Source organism: Octodon degus, unplaced genomic scaffold (genome assembly GCF_000260255.1).
Source record: "Octodon degus isolate 3935 unplaced genomic scaffold, OctDeg1.0 scaffold00064, whole genome shotgun sequence".
Classification (NCBI taxonomy): domain Eukaryota; kingdom Metazoa; phylum Chordata; class Mammalia; order Rodentia; family Octodontidae; genus Octodon; species Octodon degus.
Window position 1 is genome coordinate 10,585,573 of NW_004524640.1, and position 10,376 is coordinate 10,595,948.

Below are 10,376 nucleotides of genomic sequence, written 5' to 3' on the forward strand. Positions count from 1 at the left end.
GCTCTTAAACAACTGAGCTAATGGGCAAGACGCCTGCCCTTTTAAAATATAATTTTAGGGCTGGTGAGATGGCTCAGTGGTCTAAAGCACCTACTTAGAACAAGCTTAGCAAAGCACAGGGACTGCGGTTCAATCCCCCAGCACCACATGCCAGCCAGCCCTGCCCCCTGGTGGGCTGAACTGGCCACACACACATAAATAAATAAAAAAATAAAATAAAATATAATTTTATTGGTATTCCGGCCCCTGTGACCATTTGTTTTTGTGTACAGTATTATACAGGATTTGCCTTTAATAATGTTATAGTGTTAGAAAACTAAAAGTCAACTGTGGGGTTAGTCATTACTAGCAGACATCAGTGCCACACTTAGGCCTTCATGACATTACTATGAGTTTTTGTGGGTTTTTTTGGCAGAACCAGGGATTGAACTCAGACCCTTGCACTTGCCAGGGAAGCACTTATTCTACTAAGCCATCTCCCGGGCCCCCAATAATGAGTTGTTTTATCTGCTTTTAAACTACATATAAGGGGCTGGGGAGATGGCTCAGTGGAATAAGCGCTTCCCTGGCAAGCGCAAGGGCCTGAGTTTAATTCCTGGTTCCACCAAAAAAACAAAATAAATAAAATAAACTACATATAAAAGACTTGATAGGGGCTGGAGAGATGGCTCAGTGGTCTAAAGCACCTACTTGGAACAAGCTTGGCAAAGCACAGGGACCACAGTTCGATCCCCCAGCACCACATGCCAGCCAGCCCCGCCCCCTGGTGGGCTGAGCTGGCCACACACACACAATAAACAAATGTTAAAAAAAAAAAAAAAAGACGATAGTATCTAGTTGAAAATAGGAAAGAGACCACCTTTCCTCTCAGATCCCTAACCTCATGGAGGCCATTTTGAACCCTATCTCTTGCTCACTAAATTCTGCTGTAGAACCCTAAATCTTGGTTACCTTCTCAAATGGCTGCTCTTCTTTGTTTATTGCCTACAGTGGCAAAGGTTAACGTTATTAGATCTTGGGGTTGATTTTTTTTTTTCCCGGAACCGGGGATTGAACTCAGGTCCTTGAGCTTGCCAGGGAAGCGCTTATTCCACTGAGCCATCTCCCAGCCCCGTTATTAGATCTTGGAAAATCTCTATATTCACTGAAGGTCTAGACCTTCTGTTTTTTGAAACAGGGATTTAAGACTGCAAATGACATTTTGGATTGGGGCTTTCTACAACTGATAATATCATGAAAAAAACAATCCAAAGGAAAGTACCGTAACACACCCCAGAGTTTGGCTCAGCTGTTTCACCAAAAATGTGGTGAGGTGCTTTTGGCTTTCATTTTTGCTGTTTGCTTCAGTTTTTTGTTCATGCAATTGCTGTCTCCGCAGAGGCAATGAATGGAGAAATCGCCCTAAGGTCAGCGTTTTCATTAATTACCTCGCTTTGACTGCTATAGTATTACAACTCTTGGAATATACAGCATCGATTCTACTATCAGATTTGCCTGGAGTATGCCAGCACAGCGGACATCGTATTCCAGAGACGGCCTCAGTCACTGGAATGAGTGGGCGGTTCTTTTGCAGTTTACTATCTCCTAGAGCAGCGGCCCTGGGCGCGGGACCGATGGAGAACTAGATTGGATCACGCTGCTGTCCATCAACGGAAGGCTCCTGGCGCCTACTGTTTTGCAGTATGATTTGGGGGTCGCGCTCCGCCCCTGGAAGGCTGGAGCAAGGAGGCGAGGTGCTGGGAATCGGTGTATGAATGTCTCTTCTCATTGGATGAGTGCCATGTCAATCATATTGTACCCTGCTCCGGTTGGTGGGAAGATTCCAGGTAGGTAGCGTGGACACCCTGCTGCCAGCTCCAGATCTGCGACCGAGCGCGTGACGTCTCAAATATTTGTTGTTGGGAGGTCTGGGCTTCATTAATTATTCATTAGGTACTTTTAAAGGCTTCCCCGATTGGTGGCTGAGAGGCCTGGTCCAGTGTGTCTTATCGAGAGATACGTGTCACTGTCTACTAGACCAAAGAAGCTCTATATAAATTATTCCAATAAGGATGGGGCGTGGCTACGCATAGATTAGTCAAATGAGCCGGGAGGGCAGCCGGCTGCGAATTAGCCTAAGTTATTAAAGATGGCGGCGGAGCGAAGTCGCTCCCCGATGGACTCGCCGGTGCCGGCCTCTATGTTCGCCCCGGAGCCCAGCTCCCCCGGGGCTGCCAGGGCCGCGGCAGCCGCCGCCCGACTCCACGATGGCTTCGACTCGGACTGCAGCGAGGACTGCGAGGCGCTCAACGGTGAGCCAGAACTGGACCTCACTAGCAAGGTAGGCCCGGGCGGCGGCGGCAGGCTCTGAGGGGGTCCAGGGAGGGCCGAGCGGTCTCTGGGGCGACGGCTGGGGCCGCCGACTGTCGGGGCGCGGGGAGGCCGGGGCGCGGAGAAGGGCCGAGCTATGGGACGAGCGAGTGCCGGGGCCGTCCCCCACCTCCCGTGCCCAGTAGCCACCTCGGCTATCCGGTGGCGCGGACCCGGCCTCCCGCGCTCCCTGCTCGCGCCAAGATCGCAGCCTTTCGGCTCCGCCACGTGGAACGGGGGCGCCCGACGGCGGCAGCAGCCGCGTGGGGTCCACTGCAGCGCGCCATACCGCCGCCCTCTCCCTCGGTTCCCCTTCGTGAGAGTGGCTTTCTCCTGGGGCGTCCCAAACGGCTGGGAGGTCCAGGTGGCTTGGTTTGGGTCGTGGGGAGTGTGGGGATGTGGGGGGCAGGATTCTCTGGAAGACAGTCTGAGGGGAGCTTGGGGTGGCCGACGGGTTCCTTCCTGGTCTCGGAAAGGAAACAGAAAGTGGTCACTCACCCGGGAGAAGGATGCGTATGAGAGACGTCCACTTTTGCTAGTCCACCCAAGACAAAAATGGAAAGATGGGCACGACCCAGATCTCACCATCTGGGAGTGAAACTTCGTCTTATATGAGTGGAGTAATGAAGGACGTTTTAAATAGTGTTTTGTGAGCTTTTGAGAAGGTAGGCAGGACTTAAGGGCTCATCCATCTGCTTGGGAGCGTGGAGAAGCAAAAAAGTAAGATTAAGATGTGACTGGTGTTTTGAAGGCGCTTAACATCGCTGAAGGGATGAATACCAGTTTGGGAGTCAGACAGGGATGGGTTCCTTTTCCCGCTTTGTGATTTAAAAGGCTCCGTGACCTTGGAAAATTTCTTAAACTCACAGATCACCAGCTATCCTCTTAAGTACAGATTCGTTGCACAAATTCAAAGTGTAGGTTGAGACAAGTAGTCAGTCCATACTGGGGACACAGTAAATATTTGAGGTGAACTGGCTAGTTGATTCAGTAATTCCTGTGCAGATTAAATAGCAGTTGATCGAAGACAGAACACCAATACCACTTCCTACCTGTTGTAGATTAGATACAGATAGAGGTTTTATCAAAACTTTGAAAATGATTGTGACTTTTCATAGCTTTCGATGGCAAAACTGTATAAAACTTGGCTCTAAATTGGAAAGAACTTTCCTTGTGACCTAAGTGAGCAGTTTTTAAACCGTTCTTTTTTCTAGTCTCAGCTGAGCAGTTGGAGATCATCTTGGTTCTGTTTGTCACAGTGGTCCTGTCTGGTGCCTCTAATGCTATAGGAGTTACTGTGGGGTTTGGAGACAGTCAGGGGAAAAGGGTGAGGCAGTGTGGCCCTCGCAATTACAAGCTCTGATGAGTCAACTCAGGCAGTAGGACAGGGATCTGGCTGGAGTGGACCAGCTGGATATTGGACACATGGTCAAGGTACTGAAGAAACCTGAAAACACAATGGGAAGTGGCAAAGCGAGCTTATTTAATGTTCATGGTGAGGGAAGTATTACCTCATTTTGTAGCTGAGGAAATCCTTACTGTTTTGAAAGATAGATGTGAATGTAATACATTGTATGTATTTGCATATAGAAGTAGGTGGGAAGGTGGTGGTGTTGAAAAGAAAATTGACCATGTGGAGGAAAAGATGAGTTGAAGAGATTAAATCCTGGAAAGATTAGATGTTAGATATTTATGTCTTTATTGTAATTAAGTGTGAGACCTAAGGTGCCAGGTGCTTCCAAAGGGAGAAACAGTTTGTGAACAGGATTGGCAAGTGTAATGCAAGGTTTGCTTAGATGTGATTGGAGGAAGAGAACTTTGTAATGACTGTTATTGAAGTGCAGACTAGATGCTTTACATGTCATTTGGTATTTAAAATGGCTATAGAATGCAAGATAGTATTAACTCTGTTTTCTGGTTTGAAAATCTGAGACTTAGAGAGAGATTAAGGTCTTTGTCCAAGATCTCACAAGAGAGTTAAGTCTGACACACCTATGTAATGGTGAGTGGCCTGTACAAATAAATGGTTGATACCTTAATATTATTGACAGGAATTTGCATAGTGATGGTGTTAATACTCACCTTGATGGTATTGATGTTTAGTTGAAGACGAGTCTTGCAGGCAGGTTCTCCTGTTGTTTGCCTAATAGTTAAAAGAGGTAAGATAAGGTGGAACAGAATTCTTTTGTTACTATGGGAGTTGTTGGCCTGTGTGTGGAGGGTATGGCTGTATATGAGATCTTTGACCTTGAGTTTCCAGATACAAATTGCAGGTAGAAGGCTGGCATGTAGGTGTAAAGTGCTGCTCATCAGTTTCTTCTCATTGTATTGTATGCTCAGTCAATTGGGTCCTCACCTCCTCTACTGTGGGTCATAGCTCAAAAACACACTTATTTATCACCTGGATCATACAAGGCTATTGAAGGAGATGCAGAGAAGGTGTGAGGGGCTGTGTAGTTCCCGTCAGTCAGGATGCTGTGGGATTCTGTCAGCATTTTTGGTCAGACTGTGGTGCTCTGTAGTAAGTGTGGTCCTAAGGCTGTTGGTTTCTCTTCTAGCTGGTTCTAGTGAGCCCTACATCAGAGCAGTATGACAGCCTACTTCGGCAGATGTGGGAGAGGATGGACGAGGGATGCGGAGAGACCATATATGTCATTGGGCAGGGATCAGGTGAGCATAGTTTTCCTTTCATTTGTTTTTAACAATTATGTAGAGCACATTTTATCCTTTTGTCAACTTTCTGCTCATGTGTCTGAGTTGTAGTAACACTTCAGTATCTGCAGAACTATCTGGAGGGTTTTTTTAATACCAGAGATCGAACTCAGGACCTTGCACTTGCCAGGCAGGCTCTTAGGCCGCTGAACTATCTCCCCAACCCTTCCGAGCAGTTTTACAGATGTTTCCTTTCTACCTCAGTTCTCCCCGTATGCATAAAAGGAAATGAAGCACAAAGCAAGGAAACTTCTTGTCCAAGGTGATAGGGCAAGTCATAGGTCTAGAATTAAGCCGGTCCTGGACAGCTCCCCTCCACACCCTATTTATGGGTCCCACTGCTATTATCTCCTGCTTAGCAGAGAATCTCCATGATTCTTCTTGATGTCATCAAGGAAAAGATGCCCAGAATCTGTCTTCAGTCATGCCACCGTAGTCCGGACCACAAAGACCATTCAGTCTGCTGTGCTATTAGAGGCTACCTCCACTCCCCAGTGGGTCCTTTCAGTCACAGAAGCTGGGAAGGTGGTGACTATTGTGGTTATTGTCTCCAACCTGCTTATTCATTGTAATGGAGCCTCCTGTTTTAGAAGAATGCATCCGCCATGACAGAATCCCAGATCCCAGATTATATCATGAGTTGTTATTTTTTCCTAGTTCACACCCTCCAATATAAGGCCTGCTTACCTTCCTCTTTATTATTATTATTATTTTTTTTTTTTTTTTTTTTTTTTTTTTTTTTTGGTGGAACCAGGGATTGAACTCAAGCCTCTACGCTTGCCAGGCAAGCGCTTATTCCACCGAGTCATCTCCTCGGCCCCCTTCCTCTTCATTGTAACTTTATCTTTGCTGACATGACAGCTGAGATTGTTAACAATTATGAATTCAGCCCGTAGCAGCAATTGTCTTTATCATCTTTGTGGAAAGCCAGGGTGGGCTTGGATGCATCTTTAGGGGAACACTTTCCTTTGCTCAGTGTACGCATTTTTTTTTTTTTTTTTTTTTTTTTGCAGAACCAGGGATTGAACTCAGGCCCTTGTGCTTGCTAGGCAAGCACTTATTCTACTGAGCTATCTCCCCAGCCCCAGTGTAGGCATTGTAAAGGCAGGTTATAATTCTCTTGTAGTTTGAATTTAAGGTTGAGGACATCTCAAAATCATTCTTTAACAACTTGACATAGATCTAGTAAATATCTTACACGGCTTGATACTATTATAAAGCTGTTTAGAATGTTTAAAATCTGTTCCTTGCAGCTAGGGGTGTGCTCTGTGGTAGAGCACCTGTCTAGCATGTGCAAGGCCCTGGGCTCAATCCTCAGCACTACACCTTCATAAGATCTGATTCATACCCCAAGAAGGAAAGATGTCATAGAAGAAAATAATCTTTTTTTTTTTTTTTTGGCAGAACTGGGGATTGAACTCAGACCTTTGTGCTTGCCAGGCAAGTACTTATTCTACTGAGCCATCTCCCCAACCTGAAAATAATCTTTAGAAATGCTACAAGCGTGACAAAAGGAAAAAGGGTGTGCTTTCCATATACTGCTGTTCTGTCCTTTGAGCTGTCCCTTCCTATCTCTTGTTTCGCATCCCGGCCGCCACTTCTCCACTTATGAGTCTTATCAGCTAAGAGAAGGCATGGGCAGAGAGATAGGCAAACTGAGAGGTTGCCTGGCAGGAAAGGGAGGGAGTTGGTCAGCTTTGTCAAGTGCTAAAGATGCAGAGGGCAGATGGCTAACATAGCAACAGTGTCAAATTCAGAAAAGCCTATTCAACTTGATGACTAAAGAATTCATTGAGGGCTGGAGAGATGGCTCAGTGGTCTAAAGCACCTACTTAGAACAAGCTCAGCAAAGCACAGGGACCGCGGTTCAATCCCCCAGCACCACATGCCAGCCAGCCCTGCTCCTGGTGGGCTGAGCTGGCCACACACACACACACACACACACACACACATAAATAATGTTTAAAAAAAAAAGAATTCATTGATAGCCTTTCAAAAACTTGTCAGGTATGCATCTTGCCCACTCTAATAAGGTGAACCACTCAGAGGTCACTTTATACTTGTAGAATTTCAGAAACCACATGAAGGTCAGTTTTGACCAGTGTTGGGACTGGTCTTTAAAGACCCAGGTTCTTAAAACCCCCCCTTTTCCTTGTGTCCTTTAATGTGGACTCTGCATATTACCATGCCTTGGCAACTCACAGCTAATTATCCCTTCTGTGGCAGAGTGTAAGTAGATGTCAGGCTCTCATTAGCTCATCTCTTACACACCCGAGCATTATCCTCACATCTCCAGTTGGATGCTGTTAGATTCACAGTGACTTCTTCCTGCCGGAATTCTTTAGAGACAGAACTAGTTAAACAAGTTAAGCATCAGGCAGAGGACCCAACCAGATGCCAGGCCCCAAGGGCTTCATCACTGATGTCCTGCGTGTCCATAGTATGTTACCTCTGTTTAATATGTCCTTCTGTGAAATGGAGATAGTGATACCTCCCCTCCACCTCAGAGAAATTTTGAATGGATAAGTTAGACATTGAAAACTTGTGAGCATTACAGAACAATGTGTTCTTTCCTTTTTTTTTTTTTTTTTGCAGAACCAGGGATTGAAGTCAGGCCCTTGCGCTTGCCAGGCAAGCACTTATTCTACTGAACCATCTCCCTGACCCCAGGAATGTGTTCTTAACATATGGAATGTGTTCTTGACATATGTTTTTAGTTTAAGGTGGGCAAAGGAGGCACAGCATTAGGGCCTCGTAGGTGTGGGTCTGGAGGCTGGTAGATCTGTTTGCCTGATGACTTTTCTCCTTGTGTGAAAATGTGCTGATAAGAGAACCTAGTCCATTGTCTAATAAGAGTAAGTAGGAAGACTTCAAGGAAATCACATATAAATGGCATATAAATGTTTGCAAATATTAGTTAGCATAATAATTTCTTTAGGATCCAAGATAATAGTTTATCATGAGATTATTATTATTATTATTATTATTATTTTAGAAAGAGCTTTGTTCATTTCTCGAATTCTAAGTAATGACTTAGAAGAGCCAGGTTCTGTACTGAAAGTTAGCTCTTGGGGGTGGGCGGGGAACTTTAGTCTGTAGGCCAGAGAAAGAGCTGCTACTCAGAAGAGCCGCCTCTGAGTAGGGTTGATCATAAGGGATGAGCAGAAGTTGTGCTGATGAGTAGAGTCAGTGGCCAGCAGGCAGAGGAAGCCACCCGCATAGAGGCATGGAGGCAGTGGAGACTGGAAGATTGAGCTGGCCAGAGAGATGTGGGAAGGTGGGAGTGGCAGGAGGGGAGAGTGGGCCCCAGCTAAAGAGATATATATATATATATATATGAATTTGGTACAGGATCTCACTATGCAGTGCTGGGATTACAAGTGTGCACCACCACGCCTGGACTCTGGCCGGCTCAGCCCACCTGAAGGTGGGGCCTGTGCAGCATGTGGTGCCAGGGATGGAACCCTGGTCCTTGCCTGTACTTGCCTAAGCAGGTGCTTAGTCTGCTGAGCTATCTCACTGGCCCTTCAGAGGTTAAATTTTTATCCCCAAAGTATGGGCAGCCCTTGCAGCACATTGAGCAGAGTAATGCTTATAGGAAAGATAATGAGCTGGCAGGACAGAACTGTGATGCGGGCCAAGCACGGCTGCTGAGAGGGCTTCAGTAATTGGAACGCTGTGGCTTTTTTTCTTGGCCTTTGTCTCCATCCTTAGAATGAGGAATTCCATGCGTGCTGGAGAAGAGTGATGTGCCACTGAGAGCCCAGGTGGACAAGGTGATGTTGGTGATGACCTGTGGTGTGGAGCAGGTCCTGAAGGCCCTGCTTTTTGTTACACAGAGGGAGGCAGGGGAGGATGGGTAGGATTGAGAGCGTGGTAGAATGGCAACCTCCCCAGTGTCCTCTTAGAGACACTTTGCTCAGCCTTTCTCTGACCCAGGAGGTCTTCAGAGCATCTTTGGCTGTGCTTTTAGGAATATCAGCCCAGCCACTCCCTCTTGGCTGATTTGTTTTACATTTTACAGACTTTTCAGGCTACCACATAGGAAAGACACTCCGTGGGGGGTATCAAGAAATGGTTGCAATGTGATCCCCACCCTCAAGATGCTCCTGTGTGAGGGGAGGGCGTGGTCCAGAACACTGTTGCCTGAGGTGGTGCTTGGCAGATGCTCTAAGGGAGGTAAAGATTACCGTGGCCTCTGAGCCGAATGGTAGGATCTTTCCAGGAAGAGGGACACTGGGATAGGGTGCCTTATCTAGAAAGCCCATCAGCAGAGGTGTAGGGCTGGACCATGCTGGGAACCCAGGAATGGGGGGTCAGGGCCACTTGCACTGGGACAGAACATACAGAGGGAGACTGAAAAGGAGGTCCCTTCCACCTCATCTTAGGGAGGCCCTTAGGAGAGGCTAGAATTGTTGCTACATCTGGAAAGCCATTCAGAGGTTTTGATGTGAAAGTGACTACATGTATTTATATAGGCGCTTAAGCCTGTGGGTCATGGGGGATGAATGGAAGGAACAGAGGCTGAATTTGTAAGACCAATTAGGAGTTTCGTGTGGTGATTTGGGTAGAATAAGGGCCTGTGTCAGGCTGATGGCAGTGGAAGAGGGAAGCTGAAGAGCCAAGTCAGCAGGACTGGCCTGACGCATGCTAAGCGTGGGTGACTGGAAGGCTTGAGTACGTTTATTAGGTGGGAAGGTGGGAGGAACTGCTCCGGCAGTAAATAAGAGGGACACTGGCAAGGAGAAAAGGCTCTAGATTTAGCCTTGGATGACACAGCTCGCATGGGGGCCCCTGTTCACCTCTGACTTCTGTTTACCCTACCATTCAAAAGGAGCAGTAATGCCTGGCACATAGGGGACAGTGAGTACTCCAGTGCTTTTCTGACATTAGTCATTTTGTGCCAATGATTGAGTTTGGATACCAGACTTTAGGAGTTACCTGCTAGCCCTTAGATTTTCAGTGTGGAGCTCCGGGACAAGGGTGGTGGTAGAAGTAAATGCTTTTGTAGTTTCCAAAATGACAGCTGAAACAGAGTGTGGGGAGGTGCACCTGTGATCCCAGCACACAGCAAGCTGAGGCAAGGGGAGCACAGCAGGTTTGAGGACAGCCTGGAATACATGAGACACTGTCTCAAAACAAATGGACGAACAAATGAACAAAATGACAGGTGAAGCTACAGAACAGAAAGGCTAAGTACAGAATTTCTTTTTCGTTTTTGAGATAGAGACTTGCTAAGTTGCCCAGGTTGGGCTCAAGCTTGAGATCTTCCCGGTTCCCATGTCCCTGGGATTTTTTTTTTTTTTTTTTTTTTT

At 46.7% G+C, this 10,376-nt stretch overlaps 1 protein-coding gene across 3 annotated transcripts in view; it reads left to right on the forward strand.

The window, feature by feature from the left end:
* Positions 1–1,824: 1,824 nt before the first annotated feature.
* Positions 1,825–10,376, forward strand: part of Gtpbp1 (GTP binding protein 1) — a 32,437-nt gene continuing 23,885 nt past the window's right edge. The window contains exons 1-2 of one of the 3 annotated variants that reach the window (XM_004634624.3): positions 1,825–2,320; positions 4,908–5,019. In XM_004634624.3, the coding sequence (XP_004634681.1) occupies positions 2,129–2,320; positions 4,908–5,019 (304 nt within the window). In that variant the 5' untranslated portion in view covers positions 1,825–2,128. Of the gene's footprint in view, positions 2,321–4,907; positions 5,020–8,644; positions 8,838–10,376 lie in introns of those variants that run through there. The other 2 variants (XM_023718967.1, XM_023718968.1) reach the window with 2 other exon arrangements.